Here is a 21,276-nt window from a genome sequence, read left to right as displayed (position 1 = left end):
AGCACTCCAATAGCAAGTAATAATACAGCCGCATAACACGTGCCTCCCCATCCCGAGGGGAGATGTTTGTATGCTTTATTCCCACAAACAAAATAATGACCTTCTAAGGCAGTGAACCCATGCTTACACCGAGGTCTCATCATCCACTGCATATAATATCCTGTAAAAGATGGACTCAAGTTAGGTAACCTTACCCTGTTAGATGTTTGGACACCATTTACAACTTAAGTAATATCACGTTTACTTCTCCCTACTCAAAGGGCAGAACCATTTAAGACACCAGTTTTAAAATCTCTTCACTGGCTGCCAATTAGTTTCCGGGCGAAGTACAAAGTGTTGGTTATCACCTTTAAAACCCTACATGGTTTGGGTCCAGGCTACCTGTGGGATTGCCTTCTTCCATACAATCTGCCTCGCACACTCAAGTCCTCTGGGAAGAATTTACTCCAGCCAATAAAAACAAGGCTGACAACTATTACCCAGAGGACCTTTTCTTCTGCTGCTCACAGTTTGTGGAATGGCTTGCTGGGAGAGATTCGTCAACTTAACAGTCTTCCAGAATTTAAGAAAGCCATAAAGACTGATCTCTTCCGGCAGGCCTACCCAGTTGAATTTTAAGATGCCTTTTTTAACGGTGTGCTGCTTTTAATGATGCACTGGTTTTAAACGTTTGAATTAGTTGTATGTATTTTATGGTGTTTTTATTTGTGTTGTACCCCGCCTGCGGGTAACAAACAAATAAATATATTATTATTATTATTATTATTATTATTATTGCAACCCAAAAAAACCTTCCCTGGTACTTTGGCATACAATTGGATATGTTCAGTCTTATTCCTGCCCATAATATCCCATGTTGTATTTGCTTTAATAATAATAATAATAATAATAATAATAATAATAATAATATAATATTTCTTATCTGCCTCTCCGATTGGATCGAGGCGGGGAACAACAGCAAGCATAACATACATAAAATACTGATTAAAAACATAGTATACACTGTTGAAAAAACATCCTAAAGGCGTCTTAAAAGCATCTTAAAGGCTGGAGACGCTAGCTGAGTTTCATTCAGTAGAATGGGAATCGTAGGAACTCCTTCACGAGCAAGAACAGGCATGTGACTACAAACCCAACAGTTAGTTTTATTCATTAGCTCAGCAGTCACCTTTGCAATTTTCAAGACAACATTCTCCTCATAGTTCATCACGAATGGCAGGAAGGAGAGAAATAAGACAAAGCTGGGTTTCATTTTGTTACTCTAGGTTAAAAGTACAAGTACAATAAGGCAATTGCACACAGGAGGAAGAAAATGGGGATCGACCAGAACCAGGGAGGCAAGATGTTTTCAGATACTGGGCAAAGTCCAATATTGGAAATGGAAAAAATAACAATGTGTACTTGGATAAGTATGAATCTCTTTAGGTTTTCAGATTGTTGTTCTAAAACTGCTTTCAGAAGAACTTTAAATATATTCTCACTTTTTTGTTACAGATTATGTCTATTTTGAAAACTCTTCAAGCAATCCATATCTGATCCGGCGAATAGAAGAACTTAATAAGGTATATGAATATGTAATTCTTTTGTGCTACTTGACAAGAGTTAAGTAGAATAAAGTGGAATAAAAGAAAAGTGTAATTCTTTTCTAAAATAAGGAATTTTCCTCCCCAAGCTCTTGTGTGAGCCCTGCTAAGAAGTTCTTTCATTGGGAAGTTTTATGGATTTAGAAAAAAATAAATATACCTTAATCTGTGCCATAACTAAAAAAAATAAGACCATGCTACTAATAGACAATTTGATTTTGATGTGCTTTTACCCCTGCTTGGACATTTCCAGCCTATGGGGGTGTGATAAAGCCTGCTGGGAACCATCTGGAAATGTATGGACAGGGTGGACAGTGGTATGCAGTGGAAAGCAGCAGCTGGATGATTGTAGGGGAGCTGGAGAAGGACGTGTATCAAGATAACAGATGTCAGGGTGAAGCAGGGCAAGAATTAGTTGAATGTAGTCTGCAAGATCGCAAATAGACTCAAGACAGAAAACTGCTTTAATAACTCTCCTATATTGGGGCAGATCCTGGTGGATCTTTGCTGAGCAGTGACCCCTTAATGGGGTTGCAGCCTGACTGGGATCCTAGCACTTCTTCAGTACTCTGATGTTTCATGGCAAGCTGTTTAGTGTCTTGGTCAAGGAGGACTGAGTGAGGCAGTTGGTCAGTATCCAGGACCTCTGGCTACATAACTGAGTAGTCTACACAGTTGCATATTCAAAATGGCGGCCGTACGCACCACAGCCTCACGATGGGTTATAGCCCCCCTGTTTTTCAAATCAGTGTCTGGGTTTGAGCTGGTGATCTGTATTCTTTGCCTATTTGCTCAGACCAATGTAACCCTGACCTGGAATCTTTTACATCTTAATCACCCACATGTTAGTTTTTTAACAGTTTTTAATGCTTTATGTGTGTATATTCTGTGTTTTAGAATTTTAAATTTTGTATACTCGTTTTTATCTTAATTTTGGAATTTCTGTAAACCGCACAGAGAGCCCTGGCTATGGGAGCAGTATATAAGTGCAATAAATAAATAAATAAATACATACATACATACATACATACATGATTTGAGGAATATAACCTGATTTGCTCTAGCCAATTGATGCATGGAGATTTCAATGGTTGGTATGGCTGGTCATCATTCAGTCCCGTCCTGCAGCCAAAGCTCCATGGTGATGCACAGACTGAATGCTCTCAGGTGACCAGTAGAGATGGGTGTTGTTGCCTCAAGTTGGGTTGAGTTGGCTGGGAAATAAGCCAAGCAATTTCTTCCCAAAATGGGGAAATAACTAGGCTAATTTCTAAGCAACTCCAAATACCCCCTTCCCAACCCCACCTTTCACCCAGACTCCCAACTCCCTCCCTCTGCTCTTTAAGCAGCACTTACCTGCCCAGAGCACATAGAATCATAGAATAGTATAGTTGGAAGGTTGCCTATAAAGCCATTGAGTCCAACCCCCTGGTGCTGGTAATGAGCCAGGATGGAACCCCCACAATGTACTCTTATCAAGGGCCACTGGAGCCTTTTGTCCTAGTGTGCTACAGTGTGCCAGAGCCACGTAAGCAGTGGTGTAAGAAGAGCCATGCTGATCACATCAAGGGTCCATCTAGTCCAGTGCTCTGTTCACACAGTGGCCAACCAGCTGTTGACCAGCGACAGACAAGCAGGACATGGTGGAACAGCACCCTCCCACCCCGTGTAGTGGTGTCAGGGCTGGTAGGAACACAGCCTTTGCATTTTTTGGTTAGTAGGGACATAGCAAGGATGCTGACATTATTTGCTATACCAAATCAGATTGGCCTCTGAGCTTAGTAACCATCCTCACTGAATTTCCAGAACAAGAATGTATTCTTCCCTATTGTAATGCAAAATATTTTGGGGGTTGGCCTGGTCTTCAGTGGGCAATGAAGATCCATTAGCTTTACAAAAGACCTTCTCTTGATGGAGATGAAATCTGCTACAATTGGTTTGATATGGATCAACACAGCTGCCTGCATTTTTAGCCTCTCCTTGGTGGTGTTGCAATGGGGGCTGTCATGGGGAGCATCTGCACACCAAAATTTACCACTACACCACTGCCCATAAGTGTTGCTTAAAGGTAAGGGAGAATGGGTAAACTGGTAATTCTTCATCAGCTCATATTTGAATCAGATCTGCAGAATTTTGGGACTCTTTGTGGCAAGTATTATAAGACCCTAAAGCTCATATACAGTCCTAGATCTGACAAGCTTCACTGGCACCAGTTCAGGACCCACGATGGGCTGGATTCCTAATTGTCAAGTGGGAAAGGGAGCTGCTGCTGTGTTGGGTCCCATACAATCAAGGAAGAGAACACAAAAAATGGAGAGACTCAAAGCTGCCGGTATTACATTGATTAAGAGAAGGAAAGGGTATATCCAATAATCTACAACCCATGTTAAGACAAAATTTGGCTTTGGGAGGAAGCAGTGTAATGAAGCGGCTCGTACTTTTTCTCGCAAAGTTTTCCTTGCACTTGTGTTTCAGTCTTTGATGTGTGTGTCTTTAATTAATTAATTTATCTTAATGTTTTCCAGACTGCCAATGGCAATGTGGAAGCAAAAGTCGTGTGCTTTTACAGACGACGAGACATCTCCAATAGTCTCATCATGCTTGCTGACAAACATGCAAGTAAGTCGAATGTTTTTATTTACAAATAGATTGCATCAGTTCTGTAGTTCCAGATGTGTGTGTGTGTACTGATGCACCAGAATGTGTAATTTAGGCATACTCCCTTGCTTTTGATGGGATGCACATTCTGAATTGGATTTCTCTCTACATTCTCATAAGGCAAGTTACATATAAATATTGTCTTTATAATCATCTGGATATGAGTATTATTAAATTTGCTATCAGATAATTATTCATCTTATTTGGTCTTTTTTCATTCATAGTATGGTTGAAAACTTCGTATCTGTATAGCTTTGTTCAGCAATGTTATATTCTTCTGTTTTCATTCATATTGTTATCCATTGAATGGAAGAGTAATATAATTCAAGATTTGATAACACAGCCCTTCTTGCTGTTTCTAATCCTGTGAGAGTAATGGTTTGGGTTTTAAGATGAGTCAACATAAGCACGTTTTTGGCAGAAAAGTTTCCTATCTCCCCTTCCCAACTGCAGCCACTTGTTCCTTTCCTCTCTGGACAGTTGGGGAATTTTGCTGAACCATGTGGGATAGGAGGGGGGTGAGTGGCTGGTGGGGGCTGGTGGAGGGGAAAATCACTCCAAATTGGATGGAACTTTTGCCAAAATATCTATCTATTCCTGCATCTCATAGCAGTCTCTGCACCTCATGACCCATGGTTTAGGACAGGGGTCTCCAACACCGCACCCCATGAAGCTTTCCCCTTCAAAAAGTAGTTTTAAGAAAAAGCTTGGAAAACGTCCGTGCAAACTTCTTCCTCTCCTTTTCTAGCCTCTAGCCTGGCTCTTTCTCTCCCCTTTCTCCTCCTCCATCCCTGCCTCTAGCCTCTCTATTTCTCCCCAAACTTTTTAGCTCACTGTTTCTCACCCTCTTAGCCTCTAGCCTTGGGCTTTCTTTACCAGTTTGCCTTGCTGTTTCCCCTCCTCCCAGCCTCCAGTTTTTCTGTTTCTCTCCCTACCTCTTTACCTTTATGTTTCTCCCGTCTCCCAGCATTTATCTTGCTCTTTATGCTCCTTCTCCTCCATCATCTCTTCAGTTCACTTTTGATTAGCCAGCCTCCACTCGGCCACCACTGTGTGACTAGCCACATTCTCCATAGGAGCCATTTTGTGGTGGTGCCCACAGGAGTTTCTCAAATTCCGAAGTATGCCCACAGGTCCAAAAAAGCTTTAGGAGGCTCTCTCAACCCTCTGAAAAGGGTTTGACGTAGAAAGTAGATGGCTGTCGGGGGGTGGGGGTGGGGGTGACAGGGCAGAGGAGGAAGAGATGGGAAACTTCCCTGCTGTTAACTTTTATAATTTATTTTAGGATCGAAGCCAATGCCTTTAGCCATGTTTTATTTTTCTTCCATGTTGATTTTTTTCTTTTTTTGCCACTGAAGTAATTGTTTCTGCTTAATTCTAATTGGTAATGACTGGATTAAGATATTTAGCTGAGGTAGAGCTGAAATCTTATGCTCTGATATTCTGCCAAGGATGGATAGTTTTAATATGTTTGAAGTGGTTCCTTTATCTTTCTTCAACAAGTTTTCATGGTTGCTTATATGTATAAAATCTTTTATGTTTTTCAAAACTATTATGGCTAAATATCATTTATTTCCCCCTTTTCCTATTCTTTCTTTTTCACTGGTTTGTAACCCCTCCAGCATACCAATTCCATTCTTTCTTTGTTTAAGATATGTATATACTGTGGTGTTTTCCAATTGGATTTTATTTGTTGTACCATAAGTGAAGAACAGCCTAACACAAGGTTAGCAATGCAAAGAGTCTTGTTTCTTACAGAGCAATCTTGCATGCTTACTCAGAAGTAAATCCCACTGTGATTAATGAGGCTTGCTCTCTTGTGTGCGCTAGGACTGCAATCTTAATCCTGCAATTGTAGGCATGCTTAACTTGGGAGTTAGCCCCATTGAACTAAATGGGACTTCTCTCCAATAAACATGCATAGGATTGTGGTATAATCTTTATATTAGATATTTATAAATGTCTACAATTGCAGAGAGCTCCGGCTATTGGGCGCTATAGAAATGTAATAAATAAATAAATAAATAAATAAAATATTTCTATGTTGCTTCTTATTGCAACGGCAAGAAGTATTAAACACATTACAAAGACGAGTGCTCTTAGAGGGCAGCGCTGTCTTCTAGTACCATCAAAAACTGCATGATTATTTTTCATATGAAAATTAACTATTATTCTTTCTTTTGGTTGTCTTTATCCAAGATTTATTTATTTATCGATTTAAACCCTGCTTTTCCACCTCCAAAATGGAGTGGTCAAGTTAAGAAATTCTCTCCAGCAGTAACCTTCTGTAGTAAATATAGTCCACTATTATGTATTATTGTTGTTTCTAATTATATTGTAGTTCTATATACTAATAGCAAACTCATTCTTCAAGTGTGTATCCCTATGTAGCAAAAATGACACCATCCATTCAAAAGAAGGAGGTCTGTAGTGGTACAAGAAATCTTGAGAAAAAAAACTTCACTGGGGACACAACCCTTAAACAGCCCAATGCGGACTGAGCCTTCTCAGTGGTCACGGAATGCTGGATGACTATTGGAATGGCCGTGGGTAGGGGAATGGAAGGTAATGGAATGGAGTGTGAGCAGTGTGATGTAGTGGTCAGAGTGTTGGACTGGGACTCCGGAGATCTGGGTTCTAGTTCCCATTCAGCCATGAAGTTCACTGGGTAACTTTGGGCTAATCACTGACTCTCAGCCTAACATTTTTCACAGGGTGGTTGCTGTGCGGATAAAAATGGAGAGGGAGAGAGAACTATGTAAGCCACCTTGGTTCGTAGCAATAGGAAAAGAAAGGCGGGATAATAATAAGAACAAACATTAAAAGTCCAATGTTCTCTTTTTAAACAGTGGCCTGGCAGTTTCCTCTAGGAATCCTAAAGTAGGGCATAAATGCAACAGCCTTTCACTTTGTATGCTAAGATCTGGTGTTCAACTGTGTAGTGAAAGGGACACTGCTTAGGAGCTTAATGTGAGCTGTTCCGAACTTCCTGAAGTAAAACAGACAATCATCTTCTAGATTGTTTCCTTAACTGAGGTCATCTAAAAGGTGTGCTTTATTGGGTTTGTTTTGATGAAGGCATGCTGTGCTTCCTCCCCCTGGGGCTGATGGCATAGAGAAACAGTAATAATGAGTTCTTTTCCTTAACACAAGAGCCATTTCTCCCTTTGTGAAAGACATTATGTAATTAGTAGTTGACTCTTGTGCATGTGTGTCTCATTAGCCAGATTAGTGTCAACTCTTAAGTTCCTAGCAAAAGTATTTCTTGTCATAAACACACAGTAGGCTTATTTGGTAATGGGTTCCTTACTGTGCTATCAGTATTAATGAATTTTGGACAGTAAAGCTTTCTTAGAGGGAATATTACTCTACAGAAATCCACTCTGCAAATCTACATGCTTATTCAGTGCACTTTTTTGTCTTCCGGGCCTGTTTATTTATTTTTACATTAAATCATGCCTTTGCATTAAAAATGCTCAAGGAAGCTGACAACAATATATATATAAAAGCAAATCAATAAAATTACTGCACTCACTACTTTAAACCTGTTTCAGTGGTGGATTTGATTTAAATCAATTTGATTTAAATCATGATTTAAATCACAATTTAAATCATGATTTAAATCACAATTTAAATCACTGCTCAGAAAGACTCGATTTAATCATGTGACTCCCCCCCCCCAAAAGTGCACTCTTCCTCGCTGTATTTTACACAACTCAGAGTTACCAAAGACTCATTCTTGCTGGTATAACCTTAATATTTACAACCAGATGACGATTTCATTTTTAGAATAGCAACTTTTCAGTTTAGTTTTGCAGTAATATATATAAAATATACTGATTTGGTTATACTTTTAGAAACAAATAATAGATAATTATGAAATTATTGCGAGGTGAACTATCTTCAGTTTAATAGGTTAATTATTCATATTTGGACAACTTTTCTGTTGTACTTTATTGGAAGGAGAAAAATAATATTATAGAAACCTCTGGAAGAGCATGACATTGTGAATGGATAAATGGAATGGAATTCATTTACCAAAAAATTTAAACAGCCTCATGCTACTTAAATAAAAACTAATCCTTATTTCATGATGAATAAAATTTGGACTATAATGTATCTTAAATAGAAAACTATCTTTAGATAGATTTTTCCTCAAAAAGCATTTTATTTTTAAAAAAATCATTTTTTAAATTTTTTTTTAAAAAATCATTGATTTTTATCCACCCTGAAAGTTCCAAATGAAGCATTCTGTATTTATATATCATATCTGCATTTGAAATTTGATAGTATAGAAGAACCCTAGCTTCTTCCAGTAATTTGAGAATATTATAGGTAAGTCATTTTCTCTCACCCTATGTTAATTCATGGGCATAAAATAAGCATAAAATAAGACAGTAGCTTCATGCTTGCCACCTTGAGGGCCAAACTAAACGTTCAGTTAATTACACATGGTGTAGCTATGCGCAATATTTTTCCTTACTCTTGTGTAAGCACGTATGGCCCTGATTTGCATGGAGACCACAGCGTTCTGGAAGTGGTGGGGTTAAACTTGCCCCCTGTCCTTTTCCCTTCTGAAATTCAAGTCAGAGGTGGTGGAAGGTGGAAATTTAGGGGGGAAATTTTTTGCAGGGGCGGGTGGGGGCGGGGAAGAAAGGTTAACTCCCTTTCCTGGAGTGCCGTGGTCCAGATCCAAATTGGGGCTATGCATGTTTACATCACACTGTGCGTGATTAGCAGTTAAATCGAGGGACTATATCCCCCACCAAGTATCCCTAAAGCAAATTGAAAATAGGAAAGAGGGCATGAGGGTTGCTCCACAAACTATGGCTTGACAGTATCAAGAATAAATGGTTTTTTTCTGCAGGGTGTAACCAGGCCACAGGTGGTGGTGGTGATGATGATGATGATGATATTAATTTGTATCCTGCCTTTTGCCCAATACTGGGCCTCAAGGTGGCGAGGTAGAATTGGTAAGCTCCCTGCTTAAGCCTTCTGTCCCTCTGATGGCTGGTATTGGCTCCAAACAATGACAGCTGTAGTTGGGAACAGGAGGGGTGGTAGTGGTGCTTCTGAGCCACAGTAGATCCAGGAATGGTGGACGGATGACTGTAGCCTCCCACGTTTCTGTTGGGATTAGATACATAAAATTCATTCCTTTACATCCTTTTTTTGTAATCACATGGGGAACTGGTGTTGGGATCTGGGAAGCAATGCACAGCTAATTAAGAGTGGATTAGAGCTGAAAGCTGTGAAGGCAAGGTCAAGCTGGTCATGATGAAGTTCTGGTTAATAGTCTGCAAATTATGTCCTGTCTATAGCTGACTTGATCCAGGCAATGTTACTGGAAGCAATAAGGGGACGTAGCGATGTTTTTCTGTGTTTGCTGAATGGTTGGGGTATCAAAGGGAGTTTGGTCCTTTTGAAAGCCTATATATTTTTCTCTATTTAACTTGGCGGAAAATTAAAATTAAACAGCATATGGAGTTAATAACTTTAATAGCAACAAGTATTGCTGGAACCTTTACTTAGTGATTTTAATGACACTTATTTCCACATAAATCTTAGGATGAAAACAGGTATATACTAAAGTACGGTGGAAGTGTTGTAATACATATTTGCAGCATTCTGAGATGTTTATTTTCAGACTATTGTGGCCACATTCAGATGGTCATGCTTTGGTTAATAAGTCAAAGTATGAATGAGCTTTGTGGCTTCACACACAGCTGCTTCCCTTCTCTTTGTGCAAATGAGTGAACAGATCAGGAAGTCTTCAGCTAACTATAGTTTCCCATTATGTTCAAACTGGGAAAGTGTGGTTAATGACTTCTGAACAAGCTAGGATATGAAGCCATGGTTTAAAGTTGGCTTAATATTCTGGCTTGTTCGGAAGCTGTTAACCATAGTCTCCTGGTGTTGATGTATTGGGAAACTGTAGCGAACTCCCTGGCTTGCTTCCTGGTTTGTGCAAAGGGAGAAGTGAAGCAGCTGTGTGCTGGGCAATGAGGCTCATTCATATCTTGGTTTATTAAGCCAAGATACTATTAAACACAGCAAATGTGATTGCAGACTGCTTTGACCCCACTTTAGAAATGTTTGCCTGTCTTCATCCTTGGTGTTGCTTGTAAAGTTTGTTCATGCTTGAGAAAACATGGTTTTGCACCATAAAGAGTGCTGACTTAAGCTGCTTATCTAATTGAGTCATTTTAAGCTTGACTTAAGGAATTAAATAATGCAGTTGGTCCAGCTCATTGTACCACATGGAGATAAGCCTTCTTGCTCTTGTCTCTCAGCAAAGCTGATGCAGGCTGCTATCAATTCACCCCAGAGGGTTTCCGAAGCAGTTGGAAAAGAGTAGGCCATGTATCGAGAACTAATATTTTTCTCCTCTGCACTTGTTTTGGCAGTAAAAAAATAAGTAATTTTATGATAACATTCTAGCTGCAAACAAAGGCTTGTTATCGGGTTTGGTTAAGCAAAAAAAAGAAAGCATGTGCACAGCAGTTCTTTTTTCCCCTTTTATCTTTAGTGGCTGACTCTTCACCTGGAACGTTCATCTCTTTATAGATTTAGTGTTGACTGTTGCGTTGGTATTGGAGAATGAAGGCTGAGTCAGACGTTAACAGTATCATGCAGAAGTATCCAATTCAAGTAGGTCGGAGGACTAAACACCCTACTTAGCAAAGCCCAGGGCCCATGCATATACTTTTTCATAATTCAACACCAAAAGTTGATTCCATTCCATCAGACATTTAATTTTATTACACAGGATGTTGCTTTATACCCTGTCAGAGCATTGGTCCATCTAGCCCAGTATTGTTTATTCCAACTGGCAGTGGCTCTCCGGGGGTCTTAGACACAGGTCTTTGTCATTATGTGCTACCTGATCCTTTTAATTGGAGATGCCAAGAGTGAACCTGGGACTTTATGCATACAAGACTGTGTTCTGCCACCTGTCTTTTTCCAAAGCACAGACAGGGGTTGGATTTGAACCCATCATCCTCAGTTCCAGAGGCTGATGTCTTCTCCGTTATGCCACTGGGTGAGATGAATGGCCTATTTTCCTCACACACATGGCCAAACTAGATGTAACAGTGGTGGGGAGGACCTTAATTAGTTTTCAGATGGGGTGAGATGGTGGTTCTGTGATTTTTAGAAGAAAAAGAGTGTTCATCTTTTGCCTTTCTCTCACCTGAGCTCACTCCCAAAAGCACCTGGAAGGGGACAGACTCTGGAGACATAAACTGTGGGTTGCAAGAGATTTTGGCACTCTCCACCCACATTTTTCTTCATCGTGCCATCACATTTTATTTGTGTGTACCATTGCACGTCTATATGTACTGAGTCTTATGTCTGTAACTGTGTGCTCTTGGCGTATTGACCTTCTCTGAAATTCTACCCTTGGGCAGAAGGTAATGTTAAGCATTAGGACCATGCATATTTAGATCTTAAGCATTTGGACTGACTCCCAATCTGTTTTCAATTACAAATAAACATGCTGGTGCTTGCCTTTAAAGCTCTAAATGGATTGGGCCCCAGGTACCTGAAGGAGCACCTTCTCCAACCTGCATCGGCCATGCTGAGTTTGTCTTTGGAGGTGGACAACAAGGGTTAGAGCTTTATTGGTGGTTTTGCCTTGCCTGGTGCCCTGTACTTTTACAGCTTTTAGTATCCTGGTTGATCTATCTGATGTCTTCTAGGTGCTAGGTGAAGATTTCCCTATTTCCCAGACTTTTAACTCTTAATTTTATTGTATAAATTGGACCTCAACAAAATGCAGTGTATTCTCATGTCCTAGCGTGAATGCTGCTGTTTAGGGTTCCTGCCTCTATGTATTGCTCTCACTGGGATAGTATAAACCAGTGGTCTTCAACTGGTCTAGACCTGAGATCCACCTCAGACTCCCAACCCACAACATGAGACCCAATTTCACAATTGCGCAACATGGTGGCAACGGCTTTGTTGTGACCCATCTGGACTCATCTCATGACCTATTTTTGGGTCTTGATCCACCAGTTGACAACCACTGGTATAAACTGTAAGGAGTTCAAGCAAGGCATTCCACTCCACCTCTTACCAGTTTTCTTTCCACATTTTGTGGTTACTGAGCATGCTTAATCCTCATTGGGTTATTTATCGTTACGTGCTTGACGAACCACCCAGAACTCATGGGCTATTTTAGGGTTGCAAAATTTCCCCCAGGGTGACTTCATGTTCCATGGAAACCCACTTTGTATTTTATTTGTATTTTATTTGTAAGTCACCCTGAAAATATTTATATTGAAGGGAGGCATATACATTTTAAAATGAATGAATAAATAAATGGCATCCCTGGTGTACTGAATATGACAGATGGGAAAATCATTGGTCCTTATAGATATGTACAAAGAAAGAAAGAATGCACCACAATTTTAAGTACCATGGTGGCCAGAATAATGGAACATATGGAGTGCTAACAATACCAACCAGCAGTCAAATTCATGTGCTACAGAGTTCATCTTACAATACAGTGTAGTTATGGTTGCATCCCATGTGCCAATGCCATTTTATTATTGGGTATTCTGAATGACGTGTGATTTCTCACATTGGTAATGCCTTCAACAGCATAACATCTGAATCCTTCAGTAGAGACACCGAATTCTTAACGTCATTGCTCTTAACCTCTCATATTCTAAGTGTTGGTATAGCAATGAACCCTGTAAAGAGCCTTTATTTGCCCAACTCGTCTTCTTGTAGATTATACGTCCAATGATGTTGTAATACACAATCTTTAAATACCAAGTATAAGGTGGAAAATATATTGGGGTTTCTAGATATATGGGTTACACCTAATTAATTGCTGTGTCATTAAAAGTAATTGTGATAAGCTTTCTCCTTTGCAACAATTACTGTGGGTTGATTTTCCTGTCCTTTGCAGCTTCTGTTTGTATTTAATTTTCCTTGTAGAAACAGCTACTTTTCCAGAGTCAGCCACCCAGCAAAAGTCTTATTCCTGAGATACCTTAGATGCTTTTCTGCCAGGGACATACATATATATATATGAGAATGCTAGAAAACAACCAAAGGTTGTGTTTCAGCTAATACTCTCTCTCTTTCTTTCTGCAAAATTCATTATTCAACCTTGATAAATACTTTGCTAAATGGTAAGATAACTGTCCCATTATACAATCGTCCAAATGCTTGCCTGATTTATTCCATACTTCTCTTCCTGTGTTCCTACAAATAGCTTGCAGAATAGGAACACAATTATTTATTTGCTTTTTAAAAGTGTGCATTCGATTTAACTTTTACCACTCACCTTTTGACTTTGTGTGCTTTTGGTTCCTTTTTCTTCTGTTTACAGGTTGGAAAGTGTATCTTATTTAAATGAGAAAGCAAGGGGATTTGATTTTAAATAACTTTGATCCATATCAGTGATTAAAACAAACAAGCACCAGCAGTTGATTAAAATCAGCAAGCCAAGCAGAAAACCTTGATTAAAATTGTTGACAAATCATATTTGCCAACGTGTTAGTTCATATCTTTAGTTATTTCCCCGAAGAAAAGTTTTTGTTTTTTTAAATCTAGCCCTACATTAGAAATTGGACTTAGATTTCAAATATGCTGCAGGTATAACATTTTATTTAAACAACTTCATATCTTTTCATATCTACATTTAGTCTTATGTATTGTTGATATTTTATTCCTCAGAGTAGTAGTTACTGATCCTTCGATTACTAACTACAGAATTGCTGTTGTAATTCAGGACCATGGCTCAGTGGGTACTTGTACTTTATAGTTAATTGTTTTTAGCTACTTCAAACCATTTTTTTTAGTGTTAAGGATTTTACATTATGTTATGTTTTTATTATCTTGTTTTTTGGGTTGTAATTTTTGTGAGCTGCACAGTGAGCTTTGGCTATTGGGCAGAAAACAATAAAATGAATGCTTTGCATGCAGAAGGCCCCAGGTTCGATTCTCAGCATCTCCAGGTAATGGTGGAAAAACTCCTTCCTGAAACCCTGTAGAACTGCTGCTAGAAAGTGTGGACAGTAGTAGAATCATAGAATAGTAGAGTTGGAAGGGGCCTATAAGGCCATTGACTCAGATACTGCTGGATTAGACCAAGGGTCCATCTAAACTAGCACTCTGTTCACACAGTGGCTGACCAGCTGTTGACCAGGGACCCACAAGCTGGACACGGTGCAGCAGCACCCTCCTGCCCATGTTCCCCAGCAACTGGTGTATATAGGCTTACTGCCTCTGCTACTGGAAGTAGCATATAACCATTAGGACTAGTAGCCATTGGTAGCCTTCTCCTCTAAGAATTTATCCCACCCCCTTTTAAAGCCGTCCAAATTGGTGGCTATCACATCTTGTGGTAGTGAATCCCAGAGTTTAACTCTGTGCTGTGTGAAGAAGTCCTTCCTTTTATCTGTCCTCAATCTTAGCTTCATGGGATAACCCCGGGTTCTGGTATTATTGGAGAGAGGAAAAATGTTTCCCTATCCACATTCTCCATACCATGCATAATTTTGTACACCTCTATCATGTCTCCCCTTAGCCTTCTTTTTTCCAAGCTAAATAATCCCAGCTGTTGTAACCTTCCCTCATAGGGGAGATGCTCCAGCCCCTTAATCGTTTTTGTTGCCCTTTTCTGCTCTTGCAATGGGGCTTTCTCCTTCTTTCCTACCCACTGCAGCTCCCCCTGCCATTTCCCCCAGGAATGCTCTGGAGCAGATTTTGAAGGTATACAGGGGGAATCACTCTTCTCCCATTTCCACTGGCAAGCAGTTCCGTCAGTGGAAAAAACTTCAGTGCGTTTTACCCCTAATTCCCAAATACAGATGCCTTGCAGAAAACATAACTGCTTTCCTTTTTCTGTACCATGACAGGGACTGGGGCCGAGATTCTTGCCTTTCCTACTGACATATTTCTGTGCCAACCAGTCACATGCCTACATTAACTGAAGCTCATGGCTTAACTCAATTAAAGCTCATGAACATACGTTCGTCCATGTTGCTACTTCTGTTTACATCTGACTCCCAGGCCTTTGCTAGACCTACCTGAAAATCCGGGGGAGAGGAGGGGAGACCTTGCGTTGTGAATAACACGAGATCTCACCCTCGTTTACATGCAAGGGGCGATGAGCTCAAGAAGAGAGCCATCGTGCCCGCCATTTTATTTATTTTTACTTTTAAAGGGCTGGCTGTGCAGGAGTGCACGAGTGAGTAAAGGTAGGGGTTTTGTTTTGTTTTTTTAAAAATGATTTCCCCGCTCTCCCCACCCTAGCCCTGATGGGCGCAGCGCTCCTGGGCGCGAGTTATTGTGCGGAGCTGGGAGAAGCCGCGGAAACGGGCCACACGCTCGCAGTCTCAGGCTCAGCCGGAGACCGCAGGAAAAAGTGGGGCCAAAGGGTAGGCCTATTTGATCCCTGCCTGAGCCCGGGATCACCTGTGCGTCATCTGGACGCACAGGGGCGATCCCAGGTATCAGCCCGGGATAACCGCTGGTCTAGCAAAGGCCCCAGTCTTCTGTTCCTTGCTAACAGTACACAGTCTTTTGAATACCTAAAATAATTAAATATTTAGCACTTGCTGCTGAATTTTACCGGCATGAATATTAGGCAAGTTCCTTCGCTTACTTTTCTTGGAGCCGTTTCCGCTAACTGACAGAAGTCTGTCATCCAGACATCGTGGGTGGATTTAATCTGGGTACCTTGTTTGTGTAAAAAGGGGTGCAGCGAGTCTTTCATTCTTCATTAGAGTTTAATGGATGAACTAATTAAGTGAGCGAGAAGCCTAATTAACAGAAAATCTATGTATCTTATTACATCTGAAATATAAAATAACGAAGGAGATTGTGATCTTAGGGAAAAAATTGTATCTGGATTCACTCGAAAAGCCAGTAAATGAGCTAGGGAAATAGTTTTGAGCAATTATAGTAATTTATAAGGTAGCATTTATGAGTTGAAAGCATGGTTGGTTAGAAATTTAGAAACTGAAAAATAATCCGTATTTTAAAATCTCTGCAAGTACGTGAAATCTTGGAGCTGAAAAATATTTGGGGGCGGGGGGGGCTGATATCAGGTTAGATCAAGAAGTGTCCTATATGTGGGAGGTTTTTCTGGCTCATGAAAGGCCTGTTTCACATCTTGTTTTACAGAGTAAAAATGAATCTAGCTCCAAAGATATTTTTCCACTTGTGCAAGTACTTTTGGGAGCTTCATGGGAACTGGAGTAGAATTTACCTATCATAGGATTACATTGTATTTTCTGATTGTGCCCTGAAAGTTTGTTGAAGAGTGCTATATAAATAGCCAAACTAGTATAAATAAATACACGTATACATGAACTCTTCTTGTTTGCTTAATATCAATAGTGGCTATTTTAGTTCTGCTCATGTGTTGTTTTTTTTGGATCCAACCCATCATGTACAATTCTAGAGGTGTGAGTGAAGTTTCTGAATTATATCCAGTTTTGCTTTGTACATGGACTGCAGCTGGGGACTCATGTGAATGAATGCCCTTCTGTATCCATAAAATATAAAAAATACAATTCACTCCATATAAATAACCCATATAAGCGTTAACTCAGCATCCGATTAGCTGGTATCTATTAGCATTGCAGGACTTTCTCCTATTCTCCACACTACCCAGAAATCCTTCAGAGGATTTACCAGCCTTCTGGAGCAGATTTTGAGGTGAATTCCCTCATGGTATCCCTGATAAGAATGGTGCATGCTGTGTGAAGCTAGAGACTCAGCTAGCTCTCCCAGCACAGAGAAAAGCAAAATGGATAGGTTGATGACATCAGATGGTGTCATCAGATGCCCATTGATGTAATCTGGCCTGCAGAGGGCCTGATAGGGTGCAGTTCCCCCCACTCATTTTTGGTTTTGGCTCCCAAACCAGGAACTCTGGCTTGTTTTTCGCCCGAAAAGCCAAAGTCAATAGGTTTGCGTTTGTTTTTGGTTTGTAACTCTGGCTTGTTGGGAGAGCGACAAGCCAGAGTTCCCAATTCAGATGTAAACAAAGGACAGAGGGTACCTTGCTTATTTATATGCTACTGCTGGCAGGAGGAGCCAAGTGAGCCACATACACTAGCTCTCTGGCTCGGTCATAGCCAGAATTTTTCATCTATTTATTTATTTATTTATTTATGGATTTTTATGCCGCCATTCAGCCAAAAAAGGCTCTTACGGCGCCTTACAAAAGTATTTCTTGACAGTCCCTGCCCACAGGCTTACAATCTAATTTTAAAATCCTGGCTTATTGCTACATCCAAGTGTTGTCTATCTGTTGTATGTGGTTCAGAAAATGTAAAGGAAAAAAAAAAGATTTTTTAGAAGTATAACCAAGTTCAGTGTCAAAGGTGGCAATTACATGTTACGTTTTATTGTGCATTTTAATGCATTTATTTTACCTTTAAGTTGCTTTGAATATAGTGGTAGAACATTGACAAACACATTAAAGGGCTACATCCAGTGTTACCCTCTCTTGCAACAGGAATTCTTCTTCTTTCCCAAAATCTCCTCTGGAAACTCCCCCAACTCTTTGGATCACATTTGTGAGACATGGGCTGTGCTGGGAGAAGGAGGGTGGGATCCATTCCATCAGCAGTGCCTGTTCTGCTGGTGGATAGGCACAGTTGGATACAACCTATATGTAAATAAATATATTGGAAAAACTGTTTTTAGCAAGGCATTGATATTTCAGGAGTGAGTTGTTGCTCAGGTCCTTTTTGGGGCCATATTGGAAAAACAAGGCATTCTTGTAAATTGGATTCTCCCCCAAAGGAAGTTGTTTTCTATGGCAATCACATTTGGTTACTGTCAGCTTGTTTTGCAGAAATGGAAAGAAGCAGTTCTATTAAAGCAGAGCGTAAATAAGAGGTATAGCAGGAGGGGGTGGTGGAATCCTCCTGAAACTGCAGGTCTGAAGAAAACATCACTCTTCTCTTTTGTTCCTTTGTGCAGAAGAAGTTGAAGAAGAATCTGAAATTCCAAAAGAGGTCGATTTGACAGATAAACAGAAACATCAGTTGAAACACAGGGAGCTGTTTCTCTCTCGCCAATATGAGTCCCTTCCTGCAACACACATCAGGTAAGAAGAAGCTGCTGACAATGCAACTTGAATCATGGATACAGTCTCCTAGTTACTGCGCCTGCTGCAGAATTAAAGACTCTTATCTCTATTGTTACATCTACCCAGTGGGTTTTTAGCACTTGCTTCTTTCATTTCTTTTCAATGGATGTTTGTGCAGTACAATAATTTGGATTCTTGTAAATCATGAAAATGATGTGGCTGCACTTACTGTATCTTTGTAGAATTTTTTGTTTTGTTTTTAGTGTTTTTGCTTATGACTAGCTGAGTACAGTGATATTACACAACAACTCAGCAAACATTTCTGGAAATTTGTATTGCTAGAGGAGAAGGCTTTCAGTGGCTACTAGTACTGATGGCTGGATGCTACCTCCAGTATCCGTACTCCTGTGTGGGATCTACAAGAAGGGTATTTTTCTTCCTGTATTGGGACATTCGTGTGGGTCATTAAACATAGCATAGCATTGATACTTGGGGAAGTTTTTTTTTTTTAAAGAAACCTTTAAAGAAGGATATTTTCTTACATGTGGTTCCTACCATGATGCTAGGAATTCTAGTTGTGCAGATACATTCTTGACTTTCTGTGGCTTGGTCGCTAAGAGCTTTGTGAGACTATCTGGCAACATTTTTCTTTGCGGTTTTTTCAGTGGTTTGAGATGGGATGCAGGGGTTAAGTTTATATGAATTTTGGGCGTTGGTGAGGCTTATTCACGAGCATGTCTTATTTAAGAGTGAGTTCATGTTCACCTTCCCAAACAGCAGCAGTTTATTTGAGCACTAATAGCTGTAAAGTATTTAACATCTGTATGTTTTACATTATGCATATGCAAGGAAAACTGGTTTTTGTTTTCCATTTGTTTTTTGTTTTTTAACATTCCATTTTCCATTCATTTGCATTCCTTTCCACCTTGATATCAGTAGAAGACCCAGCAAGGCTTCTACTGCCTGTAACTTTTATTTTTCCCATTCAAATGCCATGACATTTGCAGGCATTCTGCTGTCTGCTCCCAGTATTCTTCCTGACAAAATTTAGATAGGTAGGACAAATTGCTCATTTTATAGGCAGTTAAAAAAAGGTGAGAAGACACTGCACAAACGCTATCTAAACTAAACAGTTTTCTGATCGTCAGTTGCATAGTTTTCTGATTGTTAGTTTTCTGATCATCCCTCGCTGTTCTTTCTCTCTTGCACTTTCTCAGTAACATTTCTGTGATCTATATTTGTACAGACTCTGTTAAAAAGAGCTTTCCACCCTGTCAATTTCACTGCTCTTTCTCTTCACCTTTCCCTGTGATCTTGCTGTGAACTGTACACAGAGATCTAGGCAACCTACCCAATGGAATCTAATGCTTTCATTGCAAAGTAATTGAAAATGAATAAATTGATGATGGAATTAAATTGAGGAATGTATACGACTTGAAACATTATGGGTTAGCGTGTCGCATGAACCATTCCCAACCATAGTGGCTACATACAGACAGTTTAAATGCTCTCATTAACCATTTTTTACAAAAGGGTTAGGGGGCTAACCATGGCTTAGTGTGTTGTCTGAACAGGCCCATTCTGATTCCCACTTTTTGCTAAAAGAAATGAATGGACAGATGGGGTGGGGTGGGTGGGCGCGTTCATTCATTTAACGTTTCATAAAAAAATTAAATGAACCCACACCCCTAGTTAATATTGGCGCTTTTAGAGGGGCTGGAACCACTGCTGTGTCTCTTTGTTTAGTTTCTAAGGTTGAGGGGGGGGAGAATCATTGCAATAAGTAAGGGTGGATGGAGCATTTTTCCTTTACAAAGGGACATTTTGTCCCTGGCTATTTTTTGCCCTGGACGATAGAAGTAGTTATATTCCACTTCTAAACAATTTGTACTGATTCTTTCAGCATCCCAAGTGGAAACACCAGCTGGATCTTCCAGCTGTAACTCTTGACTGGTCAAGTCCAAGTCCTATAGTGGCAGGAGCACATGCAGTGATAAACTGATAGTATTGTATCCAATATAGGTGTTACTCAGTCCACCTATCAAAGTAAATGGGGCTTAAGTTATACCAATGTTGGATACAACCCAGTGGAGCACATAAAATTATATAAAATGGAAGTAATAAGGATCATATAACTTAAAATATCTTTTAAAAGGAATTAATTTCTCTTAAACATTTGTCCCCTTCAAGACAAATGTTCACACAACACTAATCCATCCAGTTAAACCCTGGGTTATCGTGTTGTCTGAACACAGCACATTTTCTGCAGGGTGGGTTATGGTATTGTCTGAATGCAGTGCATTTTCCGCAGAGTTGCTCGTTAACCACCCCGAACAACCCAACAACATGCCATGGGTTCTCAAGGTGTCTTGTTTAAGAGAAATAAACCACACTGTATGGTTAACAAGTGGAAAATGCATTGCATTCACATTAACCCACCCTGCGGAAAATGCACTGCATTCAAACAACATGTTAATGTGTTGTGTGAACCCAGGCTGTGAGTTCGTTGGTAATAAGAACACAAGAATGTAATAATTGTCTTGCTAGAGCAGACTATTATACTGTCTCAGACAGTGGTCAGGTAGTTGGCCCTGGCAGCTTACATACAGGGCATGATAGTGATAACCATCTCCAGGGCCAGTATTAAACCCTGGCATCCTTGGGCAGTAGCCAAGGTCCACTGCTGATGTCTACTCCTTATTCAAATTGCCTTTTAACATGGTGCTCTGAGCATTATACTGTTGTTTTTATGTTTCTTATGGTTTTAAAATTTTGTATACTTTTTAATGTTTACTGTTTTTAACTTTTGTAAACTGCCCAGAGAGCTTCGGCTATGGGGCGGTATATAAATGTAATAAATAAATAAAATAAATATAATAAATTACCAGGTGGTTGAATATACCCATCCTTTTAATTTCCCACAATACTCCAGATCTAGTTTCACTCCTGAGGAACTATGGGAAATTAAAA

General features: G+C 39.9%; 1 protein-coding gene across 1 annotated transcript in view; it reads left to right on the top strand.

Annotated features, from left to right (window-relative positions):
- The window catches only part of MTA3 (metastasis associated 1 family member 3), a 155,687-nt gene that overhangs the window by 10,476 nt on the left and 123,935 nt on the right, over nucleotides 1-21,276 (top strand). Inside the window, exons 2-4 of the mRNA XM_063124000.1 lie at nucleotides 1,495-1,562; nucleotides 4,109-4,202; nucleotides 18,198-18,324. Of these exons, the coding sequence (XP_062980070.1) occupies nucleotides 1,495-1,562; nucleotides 4,109-4,202; nucleotides 18,198-18,324 (289 nt within the window). The remainder of the gene's footprint in view (nucleotides 1-1,494; nucleotides 1,563-4,108; nucleotides 4,203-18,197; nucleotides 18,325-21,276) is intronic.

Source organism: Elgaria multicarinata, chromosome 4 (genome assembly GCF_023053635.1).
Source record: "Elgaria multicarinata webbii isolate HBS135686 ecotype San Diego chromosome 4, rElgMul1.1.pri, whole genome shotgun sequence".
NCBI classification, from domain to species: Eukaryota; Metazoa; Chordata; class Lepidosauria; order Squamata; family Anguidae; genus Elgaria; species Elgaria multicarinata.
Note: the sequence above shows the minus strand (reverse complement) of the source record. Positions and strands in the feature narration are given on the sequence as shown.